The 25,768-nt window shown below is 41.3% G+C and overlaps 1 protein-coding gene across 4 annotated transcripts in view; it reads right to left on the reverse strand.

Moving 5' to 3' along the window:
* Positions 1-25,768, reverse strand: part of magi3b (membrane associated guanylate kinase, WW and PDZ domain containing 3b) — a 135,902-nt gene that overhangs the window by 3,986 nt on the left and 106,148 nt on the right. Inside the window, exons 8-21 of one of the 4 annotated variants that reach the window (XM_089009999.1) lie at positions 24,169-24,269; positions 20,628-20,819; positions 18,451-19,077; positions 15,627-15,658; positions 13,996-14,164; positions 13,834-13,928; positions 12,034-12,241; positions 10,277-10,456; positions 9,558-9,743; positions 7,877-7,973; positions 6,924-7,026; positions 5,360-5,497; positions 2,725-2,860; positions 108-201 (exon numbers count right to left, since the gene is read on the reverse strand). In XM_089009999.1, the coding sequence (XP_088866125.1) occupies positions 152-201; positions 2,725-2,860; positions 5,360-5,497; positions 6,924-7,026; positions 7,877-7,973; positions 9,558-9,743; positions 10,277-10,456; positions 12,034-12,241; positions 13,834-13,928; positions 13,996-14,164; positions 15,627-15,658; positions 18,451-19,077; positions 20,628-20,819; positions 24,169-24,269 (2,314 nt within the window). In that variant the 3' untranslated portion in view covers positions 108-151. Of the gene's footprint in view, positions 1-107; positions 202-2,721; positions 2,861-5,359; positions 5,498-6,923; positions 7,027-7,876; positions 7,974-9,557; positions 9,744-10,276; positions 10,457-12,033; positions 12,242-13,833; positions 13,929-13,995; positions 14,165-15,626; positions 15,659-18,450; positions 19,078-20,627; positions 20,820-24,168; positions 24,270-25,768 lie in introns of all 4 variants that reach the window. The other 3 variants (XM_089009998.1, XM_089009996.1, XM_089009995.1) reach the window with 3 other exon arrangements.

A 25,768-nucleotide genomic window follows, 5' to 3' on the forward strand; every position in this document is an offset into this window, starting at 1 on the left:
AATTTCCCGTGAAATCCCGCATTTCCCGAGCCTTTTAACACGCGTGTGCAATCACATCCCATCCACCTGGTTAAAAATCTGCACAAGAAGATTGAGGAAGCCATTACCAAGGTAGAAAAAGAAGAAGCCAGGAAAAGTCATGTGAGGATGGTTAGTGTTGGTGCTCGGTGTAGTAGCATAGAGTAGAAGAAGCCGCGCTACCTGCAGGAGGGAAAAAAGAGAAAGAAGAAAGGAAATGAAGAAAACCCGACAGGAAGTGAGCCCAGGTGGCATGGCGAGAATGAGCTTCATCGCACTTCACAAATGTCTGCCGTCATCATCGTTAAGGAAACTTGCGGTGAATTTATGGATGCGGTGCGGTGGGCCGCATCCATAAAAAGGCTAATTTAGGAAACACAAAGCAGCCCACCTGCTTGCACAAAGCTAAACTATTTGGGAATAACGTACGAGTCTCAATTACGGAACAAATGAAAAATTGCCCACATTTTTAATGCGACATATCAAATTAACACTTGAACTCCTCCCTCAGATGCTTCCCATTTCCCATCAGCAACTAAAATTGTGGCAGTTTATAGCCACGATCGTTCACTCAGAAGATAACTGCTGAGCTCGTTTGCTTATTGCTGCTAACCGAAAGAATGTTGCAGCTGTCTTGATGATGGGACAGCGGTTAAACGGTTCAAAATGAGTTTCAAAATATATCCCATCGATATGAGTAATGTGCGAGCGCAAAAACACACATTAAGGAATTCCCAATCAAGTTTGTTCTAATCATGTTTGAATCATCAGGGCATGACAGCACACATTTGTAGCTATATTTGAGGAATTCATTATAAACTATTATTATTATTATTATTATTATTATTATTATTATTATTATTATTATTATTATTATTGTTACAAAGTAAATTCAGTATGTGTAAATGCATATTGACTGTATACAACCAAAAATACGAAAGTCTCGTTATGAAAGAAATCAAGTTATTTTAAATTACGTACGAATTATTAACATAGGTAAATTAGTACAGTCTAAACTACCTTAAAAATATTACAATTTAAAAATACCATGATTTCTTTCATGAGAATTTAGTATTTTTGGTTGTATACAGTCAATATGGATTTACACATGTTGACATTATTTTGTTATAAAAAATAATAATGATAATGATATTATTATTATTAGTATTATAGCAAAATAAAGTCAATATGTGCAAATGCATATGAACTGTATACAACTAAAAATACCAAAGTCTCATTATGAAGGAAATCAAGGTATTTTAAATTACAAATTATTAATATAGTATTATATTGGATTGTCTAAAATTTAGACGATCATTTAGACTCTAAATCAGGGGTCGGGAACCTATGGCTCGCGAGCCATATATGGCTCTCTTGATGATTGCATATGGCTCGCCGATAAAACTAAATACATATTCTCGTTTTTTTCGCCGTTGATTTCCCCTTGGGGCTGCAGTTGGCGGAAAGCGCAATTTTGATTGGATGACACTGGCCGTCAGTCGAAACCGGTAAACGCCTCTTTAAATGAGCCCCACGAGTGCACTTCAGCTTGAATTCACCGGAGGATTCATTAGCCTTTGAGGAGAGAAAATGTTCTGATTCAAATTTGCAATGAAACAACACCATCGATGAAACAGTCGAATGTCAGTGACATTTTAACAAGCTCGATGTTAACGTTGGCATCAACATACTTCTGCGAGAAGAAGATTGCAGATAGCAAGTGTGGAAGCTTATGAGCCGTGCGCAGGCTAGCTAGCAGTAACTCCGCCTCCGGAACGGCAAGTTGAATTTCATTCCGATCGTTTGCCTGGATTTTTACCAAACACGAGGAACGGAAAAACGTTCATGTTAACGGTGAGTACTATCGCAAAGTTAGCGTGGCTCTCGCTGAAGAACATTTCTAAATATTTTACTTTCATGGCTCTCTTAGTCAAAAAGGTTCCCGACCCCTGCTCTAAATGATCTAAAAAATATTAAAATTAAAACATACTACTACTAATACTACCACGACTAATAAAAATAATTATTAATATTATGACCAAATAAAGTCCATCAATATATGTAAATTATTAACATAGGTAAGTTAGAATAGTCTAAATTACCTTAAATATAATAATAAGAATAATTCTAATTCTTATTAATATTAAAACAAAATAAAGTCAATATGTGCACATGCATATACTATACACATACACAATCACCTACACACATACATACTGATTTACAACCAAAAATAATATTGTGTCATTTTGAAGAAAATCAAGGTACGTATTTTAAATTACATACAGTAAAGTCTCGTTATATCGATATTCAAGGGAGTCCGAAAAAATATCGATATAACCGGGACTATCGATATATCCGACCCTGTTTGCACGTAATTTTGTCCGTGCGTGCATAGAAATAGTATCGATATAACCGGGACTATCGATATATCCGATATCGATATAACGAGACTTTACTGTATTATTAACACAGGTGAATTAGTATCGTCTAAATTAATATATTATCTTTGGATATACCGTAGTTATTTGGTTTCGAATGTTTATCAGGAGTACCTATGCCTGGATCCTGAGTCTATAATTTAGCATGAATTTATTTTTTTTACTGACTACTTATTTATAGAACACATATGAAAGCATCATTCACTGATTCATATTCAACAATGTGCTCTGATTTAAAGGGTGGCTGTCGGTGAGCACTTACTACCATCTTGAGTCAAGCCGGCCCCGGGTCGCAGCAACAGCGCCACTTTGCTTCCTCCCGCTTGGATGAGCTCGATGGCACGCGTGTGCGAAATGCCTCGGGCCGGCTCGCCATTGATCTCCACGATCTCGTCTCCAACCTGCCCATTGATCGCATTAATTGGTGATCATTGAGAGCTCCATTGAAACATTCGGGGCTGACGAAAATGATTGTCAAAACAAAAGCGTCCCAAATGTATGTCACTTTTCACACTGTATGTCTGTTGCTGAGTATTTTTTATTTGCAATCCCATATTGTGTCTCTCCAGTAGCTCGTGTATTTTGTTTTTCTACTTCTTTCATTCCTTTCATCTTCCTTTCATAACTTTGCTGCTGTGAAATGTAAATTTCCGCACTGCGAGACTAATAAAGGCAAATCCAATCCAACCCCGCCCTTATAGTAGCAAATTTAAGGACCCCCCACATCCCCCCTCCATCCCCTTTCTAATTTGTGTCTTTTTCATCTTAGAAAATTGGGCTGCCATTACGGTCGACCTGTCGGGCTTCTGAAGGTCTCATGGACAGGTCGTAACTCTTAAATCCATTTCTTTGCTCAAGAATGCACAATGATAAAACATTTCATTCCCTTGAGTCAGATACGTTCTGCTTTCAATGACGACACCCCCGCACTCTCTCCTCTCTTTTACTGTTTTTTCAAAAGAAAAAAAATCAAATACAGTGACACCTTGGCTTACGGACGCTTTAGCTAACGAACTTTTTGCCATATGAATGTTAAATTCGCAAGAATATAATCTAGGCATACAAACTAGTTTTTGGGAAACACACGGAGCACCACAATGAGTGATGTGTCGTTTGCGAACGAGACCGTTCTTGGAGCTCCTAATAAGGAGCTGAAAATATCAGCCAGCCTTTTTTGACCTCTATTCCCCGCCCCCAGTTTTCGGTTAAAGCCGCATGTGATTGGTCAAGATCCGTGGTAGAAAAGGCAGCGGTAAAATTTCAGACACACGCATCACTTTCATCTTTCCTTTCATCACTTTGCTGCTGTGAAATGTAAATTTCTCCACTGTGAGACTAATAAAGGCATATCCAATATCCAATATCAAATATCCAATATCAGTGAGGAGAAGGAAAGAGGGGTTAGAGCAAGCGTGTCAAAGTGATTATCATTATGAATTTGGGGAAGCCATTAGAAAGTGTCAATCCCTCCACATATTACATATAGAGCAGACAACAAATTAATAAATAACTAGTTTTCAAATTTAAAGTCAAACATATTTACTGTTATTGTTCTTTACATTGGACAATTTATAATAATAACAATAATGGACAGAAAACATTTGGACTCGTTTCAACTTTATTGATAGTTCAAAGGCAGAGTGTAGAGTGCAAGGTTAAACTATCCCATCAATCAGGCTCCACAAATAACCCACACCAGCCATCTGTCCAATTTGAAGAGAAAAGACAAGCAAGGGAACCAGCTATTAATGATGTTTCGAGTCTGTCTGGTTGGATCTGTTGCTGTTGCAATATCACAACTTCCAAGATGTACAACCCAGAGCTCCTTGAGACATTTGATGCAAAAAGCTATCAACCCAGCTAAACAGAACACATTTGCTGAGGAACTGGGTAAAATTATCACAGAGAAAGCGCGGCAACTTCACGAGGCAATCTGGAAGTTCGTCATCCATTGATGATTTCGAGGCTAGCTACGGATGGTTCGAGAACTTTAAGCATCGTACAGGGATTCAGTGTCATTTGTCATGGTGAGGCAGCCAGTTCTGACAATAAAGCTTACAAGGAATCATTCCTCAAGATGGTGGAAGAAGAAGGCTACGTTACTCATCAAGTGTTTAATGCTGATGAAACCGGCCTTTTTTGGAAAAAGATGCCTAACCTGACTTTCATTACACAGGAAGAGAAGTCCGTCCCTGGGCGTAAGCCTATGAAAGATAGGCTAACCCTCCTTCCTACAGTCCCTATGGAGCGTGACTGTTCTTCTCACCTCCTCCCACTCCATTCCATCAAGCCATCAATGACCATCACAATGGTAAATAAAAGACTTTATTATACAGTTTATTATACAGTACAGTTGATTTCTTTAATTACAATACCAAAGCGCATTTATTGCACGTAAAATAATGTATATTTTGTGTAGTTTTAAGGCTTATTTCGTAGAAAATTATGTTCTATGGGAACCTGGGAACAGATTATTCTAATTTTAATGGTTTCCAATGGGAAATTAACGTTTGGAATACACACTTTTCGCCTTACACACACTTTCTGGGAACCAATTAAGTTTGTAAGCCAAGGTATCATTGTATTGGAGAATCACAAAGGCACACACAAACACAATGCTGCTCACTTGATGCAGTTGTGAGGAAGAAAGCGGACAAGAACACACTCCTCTCATAAGCGTCACATAGAAAATAATACAAGTACTTAATACAACACACCCTACACAGAAAGATTAAGTTTTATAGCTGCAATAAAAGCTGTGAGATTTTTGCCTACATGATTTAAATGGCAGTGATTACTTTTTCTGGATGCTTGTGTTCAAATAAATTGTTTTCCACTTGATAGAATTTTTCTGTCATCTCATACACACCGCAGCGGTTTATTGAGCTATAATGACTCACGTGGATCCTTCCATCCAGCTGGGCGGGACCGTCCTCAGCCAGTCTGAGGATGTAAAGGCCCATGTTGTACTCGGTGCCCCCTCGTAGGCTAAAGCCAAAGCCTCTGGGGCTCCTGTCCAGTTCCACGGTCAGACAGCCCTTGATAGAACACTCAGATGATTACGATATATATGCACATAAACGGTGGTGTTTTATTGTTTTATGATGTCCTTTATTTTTTCCTGTATTTCAATCTTTCAAGTCTACTTTTAACTCATTCAGAAAGCTTGAATAGTCCCACAATGGGCAACATTTTCAATCTACAGCATCAAAATTGAAATTTTATGCATGTAGAAATGTCAGAAGACTGCCATTCACGAATTTATTCAGGAATTGAAAATATGACGTAGAGCAGTTGTTAAAGCGCTATATAAACCAATGTGTATGTATTCCATTGTATTTTGGACAGCCGCCCTCATTTCAAGTTCATATAACGCTAGACCCATATAATTTAGGAATTAACTCTTTTTTCTGATTCAAAATGGTTCCGATTTTTCCGTTTCATTTTAAATCCACTTCGTTCAACCCGAAGTTCGACCCGACCCGAATATCTCATCTCATCTCATTTTCCGTACCGCTTATTCCTCATTATCGCGGGGGGGAATTGTGTCTAGGGACCAATAGTCCGGGGAGAACATGCAAACTAGGGAACCGGGAAAATATATTAACCACTCGACATTAATATTAATAATACAATACATTACATTTTAAGTACCTATTAAAGCTCTCAAGGACACTTTACAGTCACAGACAAGCATAACATTTATGACATGATTAACTCATTCACCGCCAGACAATTTTGGCCCTAAGCTATGAAAGACTTTTGTTCCTACAACGTAACCCAAATGTATATGCAAGGCCAGAGGAGTCCCAATATTTATGACATGTTTAACTCATTCCCTGCCAGACGATGTGCAAAAATGTGTCCACTCCAGTGCCAGGGTTTTTGTCATTGTCACTCGAATTCCAGGACCCACAGAATATTGACATGTAGGACGACATAAACCTTCAATGCAGCATAAGGAACCTTAGACTGGATTGTTTCATTACGAAAAAATAGTTAATTCGTAAATTATATGGGTCTGGAGTTATATGAGCTTGAAATGAGGGTGGCTGTCCAAAATACAATGCAATACATACATATTGGTTTATATAGCGCTTTAACAACAGCTGAAGCTGGAACAAAACGCTAACCTGGAAAAAAGGGAAATGCTGCACCCCTGTGGGAGAAAAACATTGCCAGAGGCCATGGCCAGCGCTTTATCAGCACCCAAGCATGAAAAAAACTAAACCCAACCCAATTCGGAAATGGCGGTCTACCGGAAACAAATTCCTTGTGTGTTCTACATACTTGGCAATAAAGATGATTCTGATTCTGATTCTGATGTCATATCTTCAATTCCCGAATAAATTCGTGAATGGCAGTGAATGAGTTAGAAAGTGAATTTTCAATGTGTGGTTGCTTTTTTGAAGACTTATAGAAAAGGAAGGAATGAACATAATGACATGTAAGGATCATCGTCACCTGGTTGGGTCCCGTCACGCACAGGGCACCCCGCTCCACTGGGATGTTTTTGTGTTCCGGCCAGGAAACGCCGTCTCGTTTGTCCTCGAAGTCCAGGTTGTAGCTGACACACACACACACACACACACACACACACACACACACACACACACACACACACACACACACACACACACACACACACACACACACACACACACACACACACACACACACACACACACACACACACACACACACACACACACACACACTTTGAGTTGGACACGCTCGTGTACAACAAGATGCTGCAGGCAAAACACTGCTGAAATCCATTATGCAAAATGAAAAAAAAACAAATGTGACGCTTGAGGCTCAGTGGAACAGGACGTTTCAACATTTGCATTTTGCAATCAAAATCGACAAACTTGTTAAGAAATATTTTTCTGCTGTGTCAATGTTAGTAAATATTTACAAAGTATACAGTGATGTCATTTCTGTAAGTTTTGTAGTTGTGTTCCAATGTCACCTTGAACCATTTTCCCCACAAAAAAAGTATTGACAACAAAAAAAGATCCAAACTCCAAATAACAATTGTGACATTTGGAAGGATTGCCCACCATATAAAGGTAACCTCTGACTTACGACCGGGTTCCGTTCCAACCAAACGGTCATAAGTCAAATGGTCCTAAGTCGAAATCAATTCAAAATGTTGAATCGAGATTCGGTGCGAAATGACTTGCAAACAATCTGACATTGCGCATGTGGAACATTTTCACACATGTGCAGTTGATATCAAATGCAAGGTACGGCAACTCCAAGTACCCAAACAACCCACAATTAACTTTTGTGGTTAGTACACCACATGGTGCCAGCCATAGAATTAAAAAAAGGGTCTGGCGGTCGTTGTCGTAAGTACGTGTGGTCGTAAGTCGCGCCGGTCGTAAGTCGGATGTTCCCTGTATATTCCTTACCGTTCGTCCTGTAGAGCCGAGCGTTGTGTGATTGCTCGGTGTTGAAGAGCTGGACTCTGTCGAGCAGAACTGCCACCAGAAGGGGGACCTTTGTACTCTAAAATATTTGTCAAGGAAGATGCAATTGAGCAAAGTTTTTGTTATTTGAAATCATTCAACTCTTTTGTGCACTTTTACACCATGAAAACATACATTTTTAATGTACATTGATACCTCAGCTTATGAACGCTTGAGCTCACAAACTTTTCGCCTCACGAACATTAAATTCGCGAGCATATAGTCTTTGCTGACAAACTACTTTTTGGCGGACGAACCAAAACACACACGTGGTTTGCTCATGAGTGGAGTACTTTTGATATTATGGGACCGAAAAAGACTCCACAACAGGCTAGTGTTAAGCCGAAGAAGACACAAAAGAAAATTACGGTTGAGCAGAAGAAGGAGATCATCGAAAAACACCAGCGAGGTGTGCGTTTGTACGACTTAGCGTCCCAGTACCAGTACACTAAGTCGACCATTGCTACGTGTGCCTAAAGGTGTTTCTGTGTTGTCTAAGCAACGGTGTCAGGCAATAGAAGAGGTTGAAAAACCTCTGTTGATTTGGATTGACGGAAAGCACGGCAACTTCACTCGGATATCATCAAGAGGCAACTACATCAACGACCATCACAAAGGTCAATAAAATGACTTTATTATACAGCACAGTTTATTTCTTTAACTACAATCCAATAGCACATTTATCATACATAAAATAAGGTATATCAGGTGTAGTTTTAAGGCTTATTTAGTAGAAAATTACAATTCACGGGGACCTGGGAATGGATTTTTCTCATTTTATAATAATAATAATAATACATTTTATTTCAAGCGCCTTTCAAAACACCCAAGGACACTTTACAACAAAAACAATAGGACACAGCACATAACAATAAAACCATAAGTAAAATGATAAATAATAAAATAGCAGAGAGAATTAGACATTGAAAGCAATTTTAAACAAATGGGTTTTGAGATGAGCCTTGAAAATAGGGAGGGAGTCAATATTATGGATGTTGGGTGGGAGTGAATTCCAGAGTTTGGGAGCAGAGCGGCTGAAAGCTCTGCATCCCATCGTGGTGAGACGGGCAGAGGGCACATAGAGGTGAAGGGAGGATGAGGATCTGAGGGACCGAGAGGGAACAGAGATTTGAAGCTGGTCAGAAAGATAGGGAGGAGCAAGGTTATGGATGGCTTTGAAAGTAAACAGAAGTATTTTGAATTCGATACGATGTTTAACCGGTAGCCAGTGGAATTGCTGGAGTACAGGGGGGATGTGGTGAAAGGAGGGGGTTCTAGTGATGATCCGGGCTGAAGAATTTTGGACGAGTTGGAGTTTATGGAGAAATTTCTGATTGACACCGAAGAGAAGTGCGTTGCAATAATCGATGCGGGAGGTGACAAGACTGTGGATAAGGATAGCAGCGGAGTGAGGGGTGAGCGAGATTTTAATGGTTTCTTATGGGAAATAAATGTTCGTCAGACGAACTTTTCGCCTTACACACACTTTCTGGGAACCAATTAAGTTCGTGAGCTGAGGTACCGCTGGACATCGTCAAAGAGTTCCTTGCTCGAGTGAGCATCTTTGGCCTAAAGTCAATGACACCCCAAAAATATTTGGACATTCAGATGGAGCCAAACTTACCATCCTCGGGCACCACAGTGAGTGTGACCACATTGCCGGCCTCCTTGATGAGCTGGACGATATCATTGTGCGACAGTTCCAGGATGGAGCGACCGTTGACGGCGGAGATGCGATCACCGACGTGTAGCAGGCCGCAGCGATCCGTTGGGCTGCCTTCGATGATACGACCAATCTTATGTGGTATCACTGAAGCGGAAAAAGTCAGACGGGGGGGTTATAAAATATTTAAGCTTCAAACGGAAACCACCTGCAGTTTATGGATTTTTCACATGAATAATGCCTCACAACGTAAATTCTCCGGTTACTAAAAAAAACATTAGAAATGCCGCTTAGTGTCCCGCTAACTTCTACACATAGAAGTTATAATCAGTCATCTTCGTAGATTATCTTGAAAAAAAATCATTAACTCATTCACAGCCAGACGTGCAAAAATGTGTCCACCCCAGTACCAGGGTTTTTGTCATTTACACTTGAATTTCAGGACCCCCAGAATATTGAGTTTTAGGACGATATAAACATTCAATGCAGCGTAAGAACCCTTAGACGCTCTTCTTTCATCAAAAAAAGAGTTAATTCCTAAATTATATGGGTCTGAAAAATGAATGAATGAATGAATGAATGAAAGAATGAATCATACATTTTTCGGAAAAGCCGTTTTAGTTGCTCTACAGTGTATCAAATTAAAGGAATTTCAGTCCAATAATCGCCGAGTATCTCACCTCCAAGCGGGGGTCTACTCTTGGATGTGAGAATCACAAATCCGAAACCCTCTGACTCTTTGCGGTGCAGAGTGATGTCAAAGGACTCGTGGTCCAGGGCGGAGGGCATGGGCAGCCGAGGTAGTTTTGGCGAGCCATTCACCAGCATGGCCATTTCCTGAGCTTCCTCATCCGTTGCATCTGAGAGATGGGGAGGTGAGATCTCGTCAAGCAAACTGTATTGATATTCTGTTGGCAATGTATTGCTACTGTACCACTCAGTTGCTCAATAGAACATCTCACTAGCAAGTAACCTATAATATTGATGACCGTATTTATTCGAGTATAACACGCACACGTGTATAACGCGCACCCCTCATTTTCAAATAAAAATCGTTATAAAAGTGTGTTTCACTTTTACTCGGGTATCAGTCTACAGTGATATCTCGATTTACGAACCCCTTGGCGTACGAACTTTTCGGTTTATGAACGTTAACTTTATGAAAATTTTACCTTGGCATACAAACTTTACCTTGGTATATGAACTTTTTTCATCCATGGAGCTGCCTCAATGAGTGATGTGTCTTTCGCAAATGAGCCCGTTCTTCTAACAACAAAATGGCAGCCGACTGTTTTTGTCCTCTATTCCCCGACCCCAGTCTTCGGTTAAAGCCACGTGATTGGTCAAGAACGTAGCAGTGAGGGGAGATGGTTTAAACATTAAAGAGACAGGCAGACGACAGTGATAGAGCTTCAACTTTGATAGTTCAAAGGCAGAGTGTAGACTGCAAGGTAAAAATATCCCATCAATCAAGGTACACAAACAACCCGCACAAGCCATCTGTACACTTGATGCAAAAAGATATCAACCCAGCTAAACAGAACACAATTGATGGGGAACTAGATAAAATTATCACAGAGAAAGCACCTACAAGGGATCATTCCTGAAGATGGTGCAAGAAGGTTACATTGTTGATGAAACCGGCCACTCCATTCCATCAAGCCATCAGCGACCATCACAAAGGTAAATAAAATGACTTTATTATACAGTACAGTTTATTTCTTTAATTATAATACCATAGCAAATTTATTATACATAAAATATACATAAAATAGTGTATATTTTGTGTAGTTTTGTAGAAAGTAGAAAATTATGTTTTATGGGGACCTGGGAACGGATTATTCTCATTTTAATGGTTTCCTATGGGAAATTAATTTTCGAGATACACACTTTTCGCCTTCCACACTCTGTCTGGGAACCAATTAAGTTCGTAAGCCAAGGTATCACTGTAGCAATTTAAATATGAAGAACACTGAATCGAAACTCTGGATATTGGTAATTGTGCAAAACAGCAATGCTAAACTGAGGTTTCAGTGTGGGTGAGGCGAGGAAAGGAAATGAAGCGTAGCTAAAGAAATGGTACTCAACAATAAAAAAAAGGAATGCGCGTGATCGGGGTCTTTCCGAGAATCGAAACTGAAGGCCACCTTCACAACAGCTGAAGATGGAACGATGTCTATTAGCTATCTATTAGCTGTTAGCTATCTATTAGCTGGCTGGCTAGCTATCTGGCTGGCTATCTGTTGGCTATCTAGCTATCTATTAGGCTGGCTGTTAGCTGTCTATCTATTACCTATTTATTAGCTAGCTGCTGGCTGCTGCTGCTCACGTGCAGAAAAACTCATCCTGTGACTGTATAGTGACATTGAGAGTTTTGAAAGGCGCTTATAAATGAAATGTATTATTATTATTATTATGTTGTCCTGCGTGTACGTACCTCTGTAGATGACCTTCCTGCGGACAGTCAGCATGACTTGACCGTTGCGGGCGGCGTTGGTCATGAGGTCGAGCACTTGCTTGTGTGAGCGACCTTTCACCATCACGCCGTCGATGCCAATGAGCTCGTCTCCAGCCCGCAGTCGGCCATCTTTTTCTGCAGCGCCATTTGGAACGATGGCCCCGATGTACACCTGGGGGAACACATTCTGACAAGGGGGTTAACATATTTCAGTCTGGCTATGTTTTGGATATTTAGATTTGGTTTAATGTGCATGTTCACATTTACACACTTTATTAGTTACCAATTAGTGAGAATGAAATGCATCTTTGATAAGTAGATTTAACACAGTGGTGGGCCATGGATTTCATCGCTAGGCCTTCAGTAGTGCTAGTCCTGAATCAATCCGGACTGAAAAAAGTGTGGTGTGATTTACTACAAGTCCACTAGAGGGTACCATTTGCCAGGAAATAACTGACCAACCTTTGTTAATGACGTCCATTTTTTCTTAAAAAATGGCTTTAGCAGTAAAACTCCAACCAAACCCGCTTCAGCCATTGTGGGTCGACAAAACTGCTATTAAATCAACACAATATATTTACTTATGCAGCTCGCGACCGATACAGTGTGCTAGCTCTGGCCAGTATGCCCATGTCACTGTCTTGTGATACTATGATTGGATAAGTGACTACTAGCCTATCATAGTTTGCGAAAACTCTGACGTTGCCAGTGCCTTACAGCAGGCTTTGAGTTGCCAACTCGAAATCTGATTGGTTAAAGCAACAGTTTCATCGACACCTATTTTATGCTCCAGGGCGTGCAGAGCTGATCGTGAAGGCGTCCAGGTAGATTTCAGACCCTGGTAACAAATGATGGCTGAAATGTGATAGGTTAAATGCTTAAACACGAAAACACACATCTGGAAGCAGCGCTACAGTGGAAAAGTAAGGAAAGGAATCTGACAGACAATTTGAAATTATTTCATAAGAATTCATGGACAAAAACTAATTAACATCAATCCATGATTCAGATAGTTTTAGGCCAGCAGAGAAGGCTTTGCAGGCCTTGATGGTCCGCCACTAATTGAACGTGATTTACAATATCATTCATTGATCAAACTAAAGACAAAAATGATTTTTTTTAGCTGATAGCACACTAATTTTGAAAAATAATATAAAAGGGAAAAATATTGCTGCATGATAGCCCTTGAACCGATTAGCTGACTACAGCATTCTGCATTTAAAGCTTTTTTTTAAAGTCTCTTATCTTTTGCAGTTTTCAGACTCTTAGCACTCTGTGGACTAGTGAACTGTCTGGCCAACAAGGCATAAGTCGCCTGTCTCTCACTCCTCACACCACTGTTATCCTCGTTCATAGTCTTGTCACCTCCCGGATTGACTATTGCAATTCACTTCTCTTTGGTGTCCCTCAGAAACTTCTCCACAAACTTCAACTCGTCCAGAATTCTTCAGCTCGGATCATCACCAGAACCTCATCCTTTCACCACATCACCCGCGTCCTCCAAGAGCTCCACTGGCTCCCGATCAAATATAGAATCAACTTTAAAATTCTTCTTTATACATTCAAAGCTATCCATAACCTTGCCCCCCATACCGATCTGACCTTCTTCAAATTTATATTCCGCCTTGTTCCCTCAGATCCTCTTCCTCCCTCCGCCTCTGTGTGCCCCCCCATGTAGCTAAACTACAAGTTCCAAATAAAATTCAGATTAACACCGACATTGAAACAGAACGAAGCTAACAGAACTATTTGTGGCGATGTTCCATGTCCTGTACTTACTGGCTGCTGAGGACCATCACCACCTAGAACACGAAAGCCGAAGCCCGTCTCGATGTCCCTCTTGAGGAACACATCAATGTCTTTGGTGTGGGGCTCTGTGGAAGACAAACCGGTCAAATCAACGGCTTTTTGGTCGAATTAAGAAGGCGATGATGGACTTACGTCTGCTCTCCAGCAGGGCTTTGGATTTCAGGTATAATTCGGTGGCGTCTCGTTTGGGCGATTCGTTGGCGGCGCGCAGGGTGCTCGTGTTGGAGTGGTAAGGCAGTGCCTGGGGAACTGAATCGCCGATGGCATCCAACATCTCCGTGCTCGCCGTCATGTCTGGCCTCTACATGTATGACAAGGTCGTAATGTGATATGGTTCTCATTTTCAATGTCACTTTGCTGTCTTTGAGTCAGAGGTGGCGTTCACCCTGAAGAGGTCACGAGTCAACCACAGGAGCACTTTCTGAGACAAGGATTCACACTTGCACATCGTGATGTCCCAGAAGAGATTTGAATGTGAATCTTCTGACTCAAGCTGACGCATTAACTTCTTGAACAATATTCTGTCATTGTTCTAATTTGGGACTTCCAACAAGCATCACGCGTGAAATCATACAAAATGTAATCATAAAATGTGTTTTTTCCTTCTTTTAAATTAATTTACCAAACATGCGTAACTGTATGTCTGTGTAAGCTCTCAGGCGTACAGGAGTGGTCCATCGACAAAAAGGTTTCCTCAGCCGACCAATCATAGCAGAGTCCGGCACCGCCACGTCTGGACAGGGATATATATATATATATATATATATATATATATATATATATATATATATATATATATATATATATATATATATATATATATATATAGGGCCGAAACTACCAGCAAGACTTTAGTTTGCTGCTTTAGTTTGCTGAAGAAGCATCTTGGATAAGAAGCGAAACATCCGACACCTTCAAAGAAGTACAGATGACGGCTGAAGAAACCCTTTCATCGATGACCACTTCTGTACGACTGAGAGCTTACACAGACGTATGGTGGTGTGAGGTTTTATTTGGATCGTGCTTACAACAGACTTCTTGGATCGTCACCACATTTGCTTAGTTATGCTGATGAGGTGATACCAGAGTAAATGGAGCAATCAGGCCAGTAATAGACCATAATCAGTCAGGACAATGGAAGTAATCAGTGTAGCCTAAGGGAACTATTATTGCAGAGGTCAGGCACCGCCACCCCTTGACAGCATTTAGCATTAGCTAAAATCATAACACATGCAGGGGTCATCAGACTGATGACCCCTGCATCACACAATTACCTCACAATTACATTTATTTTAATTACTCGTGAGAATTTTGCTTTAAAGTCAAATTGGCAAGTTTGAAAACGTGGTCACCTTATTATATGTCTATATAATACAGTAAAAAAAATATATTTTTACTTTATTACTTGTTGTGAGGGTTTTTAAGATGGAGGATTGGGGTTCCGCAAAAGAGTTGATCCTGAAAGGGGCATCGTCTGTTCTTATAAAGTGTTGTCTTATTAATATCAGCAACTTATCCAATAAAAGTAGCTCATTATGCCTCATTAGCACACCAATCTCCACTAAGATCCCCAAAGAACAGTGAGAGGAAGCAATTAAGACTTTTCCAGGATGAAACAAAAAGAGGTGATCAAAATCAGAATAAATAGTCACATTTCCATCATTTAATTTGGCGCAATGGAGGCTAATCCGTGATGTGTACGGGTGAACAAATGAACTTGGAAAGTGCTGATTCCACAAAGGAAGAAAAAATAGTCTACTCACAGGCTTCAGACTCTTCACAGGCGACGTTTGACCTGTGAGGAGGGAAAAGGAAGTCAAACCACAAGATGGCACTGCCTCCCCGGTCGTAAGTGGAAAGAAAATTCTCCTGTGGCTCCATTCATGATGGATGTACATTCCTTTGATTACAGGTGGACAGGGATTGTCGCGTTCATACATGGGAACGACAACACGGTTCTCGCGGGGATGCTAACAAGACGACGGGGCGCATTAGCATTGTATATATCATTCAATGAGTGATAATTTTTCACTCTCTCTCTGCTTGCACGTTCCTCCTTGCTCGATCTCAAGCTCTCAGATTGTTCCCTGCAGATCATCTGTAAAACACCCCCTGCTGCTGCACCCACCACCCCCCTCGACTCCACTCAGTGCATTAACTCGATTAACAAACAGTCCTCGGGAGCCTTGATGATCTTGCAGTCATGGACGAACACTTGGCGTGATGAGGGGTTAATGGAGCCTGATGGGACGTGGTGGGGTATGGCTGGAAGCTTGCGCAGTTAGTGGTTGTTTGTGCGCCTGATGAATGGCAATGGTCGGGGTGGGAGGGGTTGTATCTGATCTTGTTGTTACCATGATTTATACATTGAGTTTACAAAAGAAAAAGCAGCACTTTATTTCTGACATTAAACTGAGATGAAAGTCCGAGCTGCCTCGCTATCTTGCTGGCTACCCAGATAGCACTTTATTTGCCATCTATTTGCTATCTACAGTATTGGATTGGATGTACTTTTATTCGTCCTGCAGTTAAAGGAAGATGAAAGGAAATAAAGAAGTAGAAAACAAAATACAGGAGCTGCTGGAAATTAGCTATCAAGCTGGCTCGCTAGGTATCTAGCTAGCTATCTATTAACCGTCTAGCTGACTGGCTAGCTATCTATTAGCTCGCTAACAAGCTTTCAATTTATTTGAGTTATTCCGGGAATGTTCAGCAAAGTCCACTTTCATCTCTGATTAAATGTGTTCATACCCCAAAATGTCATGGTATAAAACAGTAGCCCCCCTATGTACACACACACACACACACACACACACACACACACACACACACACACACACACACACACACACACACTATATATATCTATATATATCTATATATATATATATATATATATATATATATACACATATATATATATACAATAAAGTCTCGTTATATCGATATTCAAGGGAGTCCGAAAAAATATCGATATAACCGGGACTATCGATATATCCGACCCTGTTTGCATGTAATTTTCTCTGTGCGTGCATAGAAATAGTATCGATATAACCGGGACTATCGATATATCCGATATCGCTATAACGAGACTTTACTGTATATATATATATATATATATACACAGTATATTATACATTTCATTTATAAGCGCCTTTCAAAACTCTCACGGTCAGTTTACAGTCACAGGATAAGTTTTACTATGGGTGAGCAGTGGCAGCCACACACGCCAGCGTTCACTCAACCACGGAATAACTCAAAAAGATAGAAAGCTAGCTAGCGAATAGAAACCTAATAGATAGCTAATAGCAAGCGAGCTGGCAAGCTAGACAGTGAATAGATGGCTTAGTAGATAGCTAACGAGCCAGCTAGATAGCTAGATCGCTCGGACTTTCATCTGTGTTTAATGCCAGAAATTGTGTGGATGTTCAAAAGATGATAGTCATGTGAAATTCAGTGATTACTGTACTTGCTGGAATATACAATTATCAGTCATAACATGAGAAAAATGGAGGAATTATATGTACATAAGGGGGTCATATCTCCATGTATGGCCATACGTGAAATAGTCCATGATGCAAAAAAAGGGGAAAAAAGAATGGACAGTGGGCGGCTGCCCTAGATTATTCACAGTCACTGAATCCGGGTGCAGCACTGTACTGCGGAATCCCTGAGGACATTCCCTTTATTATCGTTTATTTAGTCAAGCTTTTCAAAAAGAAAAAAACCTGCAACATCGCCACAGGTTCTCTGCCCTGGATAAAAGGCGAGTGGTGGGGAACTCATTGACTGACGTTGAGAATGCCCCTGGCTCCCGGAGAAGACGTGAAGAGACTCCTCCCTGTGCCACACTCACTCTTGGAACAGAGCCCATCCCCACGCTTATGTAATTCTTGCTCTCTTTTGGTTGTAACACTGCATTCTGCCTCATAAACACGGTGGGTGTGGCTGGCAGTGTTGGGGGGCACGTGGCGTTGGATGTGCATCATGGAACAATCTAAACGGTTTTATTGACCAAGGTTGGCAGATGCATTTTTTGACGAGGGCATTTTGGCCCCAAGCTATGAAAGAATTTTGTTCCTACAACGTAACTCAAATGTACACGCAAGGCTAGAGGAGTCCCAATATTTATGACGTGATTAACTCATTCACTGCCAGACGATGTGCAAAAATTTATCCACTCCTGTGCCAGGGTTTTTGTCATTGTCACCACTGGTACCACCGGGAGTTGGACTAGAGTCTAGTCCAACTCTCGGTGGTACCAGTGGTTCTTAATCTTGTTGTCGGCACCGAACCCTACCAGTATCATATGCTCATTCATCGAACCCTTCTTTCAATGACTGTGCCCAGAAACTGCAGACTAGACTTAGGGTTGGACATGAGCGGCGTATGATCCACCGAACCCCTGAGACCGACTCACCGAACCCCAAGGGTTCGATCGAATCCAGTGAGAACCACTGGACTGGACCCTTCAGTGACCCACTCACTCCATACATTGGCATGTCATTTTGGAAAAACGGGACAGCTTTACAAGGCCTAAATATGGCAAAATTTCGGAAAACAAAACCTGGAAAAAGGTCATCCTACCTCCACGTAGCACAAGCACATCGACTTCACTCCCTACGGGGAAGTCTTTGAGGATGTCGACCACCTGTGCGTGGCTCAACGCTTGCACATTCTCCCTATTGATCTCCTTGATGACATCCCCTTTTTGAAGGTCGCGGCACCACTGGGCGTCCAGGATCATCTTCACCTTCTGACCGAGCGGGCAGTCGGCGATGGCAAAGCCGAATCCGCCTGGCCCTTTGATCAGCGGCACGCTCACAAGCTCCGGGTGCAGCATCCCGGTGGCCGCCTCGCCCTGTCTTCCGTTGGGCAAGGCGGCGACAACTGGCCGCCCGCTAGCGTCTGTGGTGACATAGTGTAGCTCCTGGGAGGAACCGTGCAGGACGTCGCCTTTGACCAAAAGCGGCTGGCCGTTGATGAGCGGCACAGCCGTCACCACCTCGCCTCCATGCAGCGCTTGGTTGGCCGCCGAAGGCGGCGGGGGAAGGGGGTCGTCGCTGTCTAGGTCGACGTCTGCTGGAAGTGCATAGCCACGGCAGAGGACCATGTCCACGTATTGGTTGACGGGAATGGATTGGAACATCTGCACCACCTCCGGATGCGTCTTCCCCAGGACGCACAAGCCATTAATCTCCACGATCACATCACCTAAAACGTAAGGAGAGTGAAATCAAGCCATATTCATTCCACCGTCACTGAGATTTTCCATTTAAAATAGTCCAAGGCTCATCAATCTTCTTTGATGGTATCGCAGAGACAGTTCCCTTCGTTCTTGCTCAGCAAACTCCTCACATTTCATACCCAGTAGCAAGAAAATGAATGTCAAGGTCATTGCTTGTCTTATCGTCAATCAGCAATCCATAGTCCAGAGGAAAAAATCGGTGAAGATGAAAATTGTGTAAATGTGCACGTCCTGATGCTAACGCTTTAGCTTCCACAAATATTGAATTGTCAAACGTTTGAAAAAAGATGCTTTTGAAGAAGTCATTGTAACACTATCGAATATTGCAATATAGAAGGGCAATGGAAAAATAAAATCTACACTATCCTGTCAACTCATTCACTGCCAGACCATGTGCAAAATGTGTCGATCCCAGTGCCAGGGTTTTTGTCATTTTCACTCAAATTGCAGGACCCACTGAATATTGAGTTTTAGGACTACATAAACATTCACTTCAATGTAAGAAAGCTCAAGATATCTTCTTTCATTACAAAATAAGAGTTCATTCCAAAGTTATATGGTTCTGGAGTTATCTGAGCTTGAAATGGGGGCGGCTGTACAAATGGCAAATGCTGCCCCCTCGTGGGAGGGAAAAAAAATTGCTAGAGGTCTGACCGGAGCTTGTACTGCAAGCAAAGAAAAAACAAAACCCGATAAAATTTGTGAATGGCGCTCCACGTCATGCTTTTCTATTCCCGAATAAATTAGGCAATGGCGGCAAATTAGTTAATATTCAACCGTTACAAATAGGTTATTATATTTCTCTTAACTTTGCTGTGATATGATGCCATAATTTCATTTTTCAGTTATCCGAGGTTGAAATGGGGAAGAATCAGGGGAAATGTCGGAAAAAATGTGTGTGGTATAAATCTTATAGGGTACGGTTGGATTTGGACTGAGATTTATGGTACAGTGTTAAGCTAGGCGACAGAGAACAGGATTCTGACTCCAATCCACGTTTTTGTTGAATAAACTCTCTAGGGCCTTTTAGCCAAACAACCTCGACACTTTAAAGTTCAATATGTACATATTTGAAAGTGATTCCAATTTCTGACATCAAACATAGATGAAAGTCCTAGCTATCTAAGCTATCTAGCTGGCGAACCAGCTAGCACTTTATTTGCTACAGTATTGGCTAGGTATCGAGCAATCTAGCTGGCTATCTATTGGCTGTCTGTCTGTCTGGCTGGCTATTAGCTATCTATTTGGTATCTATTAGCTAGCTAACTGGGTTTTTATCTATTTGAGTCATTCCGGGGTTGAGTGAATGCTGGCGCGTGTGGCTGCCGACGCTCACTTAAATCCGCGAACTTATCCTGTGACTGTAAAGTGACCTTGAGAGTTTTGAAAGCCACTTATAAATGACATGTATAATAATAATAATAATAATAATAATAATAATAATAATAATAATAATAATAATAATAATAATAAATTACACATTTGGGAAACGCTTGAGTGGCTTTGTGTGTCTCACCGGATGCCATTTTATTGTCGTGGGCGGCGGGGCCGTCGCTGAAGACATTTTTCACTTGCAGGAACTCGTCGGTGCGGTCACCCCCAATGATGGTGAAGCCAAATCCCTGCGAGCTCTTCTTCAGCGCCGTGCGGTACATGTCACCCTTCATCTGATTCGGGTCAGCAGTGAAGCCAGACACGCTGCTCTTACCTGTGGACACAAATCAGAATTACCGTATTTAGTTTTCTTGTTGATGTCCTGATACGCATCACTGTGTACAGCGATTGCCAATGCAGGCACAGGTGTCCAAATTTGAACATATACTATAATAGATAGATACACTGGAGATATAGATAGAATTGATGAATGAGGAAAATGAGATGGAACAACGAGTAGAAGACGTGACTGTTGTGGACCAAGACGTAACAAACATTACCAAGGATGAAGTGAGGAGGGCGCTGAAGAGGATGAAGGGGGGAAAGGCACTCGGGCCTGATGATTTACCAATCGAGGTATGGAAGTGTCTCGGAGAGGTGGTGGTGGTGTCCCTGACTGGGTTATTCAACAAGATCTTAGATGGTGAACAGATGCCTGAAGAATGGAGACGAAGTGTACTCATGCCCATTTTTAAGAACAAGGGAGATGTGCAGAGTTGTACTAACTACAGAGGAATAAAGTTGATGAGCCATACAATGAAACTCTGGGAAAGAGTAGTTGAAGCTAGACTAAGAGCAGAAGTGAACATTTGTGAGCAGCAGTATGGCTTGTGGCTTGTATGGATGTGGAGATATGCCCTGGAAATAAGAGGAATGAAGATCAGTCGCAGAGATAGAGATATAGAGAGATAGAGATAGAGAGAGATAGAGATAGAGAATGTGATAGAGATAGAGATGGGAAACAGACAGGGAGACAGACAGGGAGACAGACAGGAAGATACATCTGTGTAAGCTCTCAGTCGTACAGGAGTGGTCCATCGATGAAAAGGTTTCTTCAGCCGTCATCTGTACTTCTTTGAAGGTGTCGGACGTTTCGCTTCTTATCCAAGAAGAAACCTTTTCATCGATAGACAGAGAGAGACACAGAGACACAGAGAGACACAGAGAGAGAGAGAGAGAGAGAGAGAGAGAGAGAGAGAGAGAGAGAGAGAGAGAGAGAGAGAGAGAGAGAGAGAGAGAGAGAGAGAGAGAGAGAGACAGACAGACAGACAGGCAGGCAGGCAGGCAGAGAGAAAGAGAGAGAGTGAGAGACAGAGATAGATAGATAGATAGATAGATAGATAGATAGATAGATAGATAGATAGATAGATAGATAGATAGATAGATAGATAGATAGATAGATAGATAGATAGATAGATAGATAGATAGATAGATAGATAGATAGATAGATAGATGGATAGATAGATAGATACTGTAGCTAGCTCGAGAGATACTGCATGTATCCAATCAATGTGTCTACTTTGTACTCACAGAGGCCTGATTGTAATTTGCAGAAATATGATTCCATTTGTTCTATTTTGTTTCTATTTGAGCTGCCATCAAGCATATCCCAGTGTTTCCATTGTTTGAATGCAAACAAAAATATTGATTTGTATGACTTGAAAACCAACAGTGAAAATCCATCCTTACATTATTCAGGACGTTCCTCTCAAACCACAATGTATGGTGGAATTTCTAAAATCGTCCTTTAGTGTCAAGGTGTCTGTAAATGCTACGTTATTGCTATGATTGAAAGGTAATCAGTCAAAGGGGCACCCCGCCTTTAATCCAGTCTAGGTGACACTCCCCGAGTGACCCCGACAAGGATTTGAGGATATAAATGACGGCGAGATCGACCTGTTATCTTTGGAGCTAAACACCAAAAATGAACCATCACTATCAAAAGCCCAAAATGGCTGAATTATAGCACGTATATTTGCACACAGTGTTCTACATTCTCACCCCCCACTCGCTTGTGTCCTTTGGGTTTTTCCGAGCGCTCTGTAAGTTTCCGAGCGGCGCGCGAGGAATTTAAATGCGAGCGTTCTCATTCCATCAAACGGTTGAGCTGTGAAAAAACTTCCAGCTCAGATGTGCACAGCAGCCAGTGAAGGCCGCTTTATCACAGCCGCCGCGGACTCCAGAGGTCCGCACGCTGTTGCCGCGTGGATCAAGCCGCGCTCATTTGCATAATCACATTCAAATTGCCTGATGAACTTGCAGTGGATTTGTTGCGTTTCTTCTTCTCTGTGAATTACAATTGGGATGTCTGATTGATGTAAAGGAGGAGGAGAAGAGGAAAGGTGAAAGGGGGTATTTACAGATGCAATAATAGTTGCTACTGCTTTGTACATATGCACCTGTAACAACAATAATAATAATAATAATAATAATAATAATAAATTTCATTTATAAGCAAAAGTCTCAAAGTCACTTTACAGTCACAGGTTTTTTCTGCTATCTGGCTACCTATCTACCTACCTGGCTACTTATCTGTCTATCTACCTACCTACTGTCTATCTACCTACCTACCTACCTACCTACCTACCTACCTACCTACCTACCTATCTACCTACCTACCTACCTACGAGCATGCGTATGTGGAACGGTCGCGGCTTGGAATTGAAGCGGATTTACGTGGGACAATCTCTTTTGGTCTATGGATGCTACAGCTTGTTTTAACGTAAAAGTTTGAATTTTTGCAAATGTGGACAAGTACACATAGAATAAACACGTGTACTGCATGTCCATGTGCAACGTAGAATTTTTGTAATACTTGTGTAATGAACGTAGAATAACACAAATTGTGCGTGATGTTGTGGTTGCATCACAGCTGTGATGTGATAAGCTTGTTAAGTTGCATCATTGATAATCGGAGGAGCCAAAGTAGTTTCATCACACCCTGAACACCTGTGTCTGTGTGTGTGTGCGTGCGTGTGTGTGTATGCATGCATGTGTTTATGTTCAAATGATATGTGCAGGGTGGGGGGCAGTGAGGGCTTATCTGATTATGCTGAGTTCTGTCTGTTGTGTTGTTCCCGACCGCTGTTTTGAGCCGGCTGAGTGCCCACTCCCTTGCCCCCGTGCGTGTTTTCACACTCTGGCTCCCTGAATCGCTGCACTTCCTCGCAGCATGTCGCATTGTAATCCACGACACATCCTTCCTAATGGGTTGCCCCCCCCCTAACACACACGTTAAAAGCTGCAGCCTCTTAATGCTGCACGTATGTAAATAAATAGTCAGCAAGTGTTAGCTACAAGCGACTCATCCTGACAATCACGCATTAAGTTAATTGAAGATGGCCGACCGGCGTGAACCTGCATTCATCACACCGGGAATGAAAGTCAAGTGTGCATAGAGAACAGCTCAGGCTGTTCAAGTACAATTGTGGGACAGAAACTTAGTGGTGTGTTTAAGCGAGGCCAATTCAAGTTCAGTGAGAGTGTGAAAAGTCATGCAATGCAAATGACTCGCAAAGACTGTCAGCAGCCGCCGACTCCATTTCCGCCCCTGTAGAAGAAGTCGTGCATCACCCCAGCCTTGAGTGTCTACTATTGAAATGTTAAAAATAGTTGCGTCCTACCATGGGATGTGCCGGCTTTCTGCATGGTGGCTGTCCCCTGGCTGAGCCTCTTCTTGGCCTCCAGGACAGGGTTCTCAAACTGGGTTTTCTGGTTAATGTGGCTGCAAAACAAACAAGCACATACATCAAGGTGGGCATACATGTACAGTGATACGTTGGCTTACGAACTTAATTTGTTCCCAGACAGAGTATGTAAGGTGAAGTGTGTATCCCATAGGAAACCATTAAATGATAATAATCCGTTCCCAGGTCCCCATAAAACATCATTTTCTACTTTCTAATTTCCTAAACCTTAAAACTACACAAAATATACCTTATTTTATGTATAATAAATGTGTTATGGTATTATAATTAAAGAAATAAAGTGTACGGTATAATAAAGTGGTTTTATTGTGATGGTCGTTGATGGCTTGATGGAATGGTGTGTCCGGTTTAATCAGTATTAAACACTTGATGAGCAACGGAACCTTCCTCTTTCACCATCTTGAGGAATGATCCTTTGTAGGTGCTTTCTCTGTGATCATTTTATCTAGTTCCTCATCAATTGTGTTCTGTTTAGCTGCGTTGATAGCTTTTTGCATCAAGTGTACAGATGGCTTGTGCGGGTTGTTTGTGGAGCCTGATGGGGTATAACCGAAGAATGGGGGCGGGGAACAGAGGAGTTTATATATATATATATATATATATATATATATATATATATATATATATATATATATATATATATATATATATATATATATATATATACAGTAAAGTCTCGTTATATCGATAGTCCCGGTTATATCGATATTTTTTCGGACTCCCTTGAATATCGATATAACGAGACTTTACTGTATATATATATATATATATATATATATATATATATATATATATATATATATATATATATATATATATATATATATATTGCTCTAGTTAATTATACATGCACCCGTTATTATTAATTCACACCTAATAAACAGCGCAGGTACAGCCAAGGCCAGCTGGCCTTCTTCTGGAATTCAGCCATTTTAATATTGAAGGAAATGAACTCCCTGTGCTCTGCGTTCGTTCATGCAACAAGCTAAATTGCCTGTTGGCCCCCTGGCAGGGAAAGCAAAATGCATTGTTCCACAGCGAGCCATAGTCACACTGAAGCACCCCATCCATCTCGTGTCCGCTCGGCTTGTCCAAACAACATCTCAGCACTGTCACAGCGACCTCGCAGGATTCTTACCACAGGCTAGATAAAATGCTGAGTGCTGTCCTTTGTTTATTTATTTATTTAAAAATCACCTTTCCTATTGTCGACAAACAGGCCTTTCCACAAAGCTTGTAGGGAAGGCCATTGACTTAAAAAAACGGAGGGTTCCATTTTTCATTTGGCAGGATTTGGCACATCCCTTGATACACAAACTGAACATGGGGGGGGCTTGGTCGGTGGTCATTTGGCGATCATATAATATAGTCGTGAAGTACACCAAGAACATATGTTGAGTTCAGGACAGTATATGCAGTATGTGTTATTCAAATTAATATTTGCGTGCAATAGTTCATGTGACATGGGTTACAGTTCCTTTGCCACTTTTGTCTGCAATCTAGTCGACCATTTGAG

The sequence above is a fragment of the Hippocampus bargibanti genome, linkage group LG12, assembly GCF_051943395.1.
Source record: "Hippocampus bargibanti isolate YZ-2025 linkage group LG12, ASM5194339v1, whole genome shotgun sequence".
NCBI lineage: Eukaryota > Metazoa > Chordata > Actinopteri > Syngnathiformes > Syngnathidae > Hippocampus > Hippocampus bargibanti.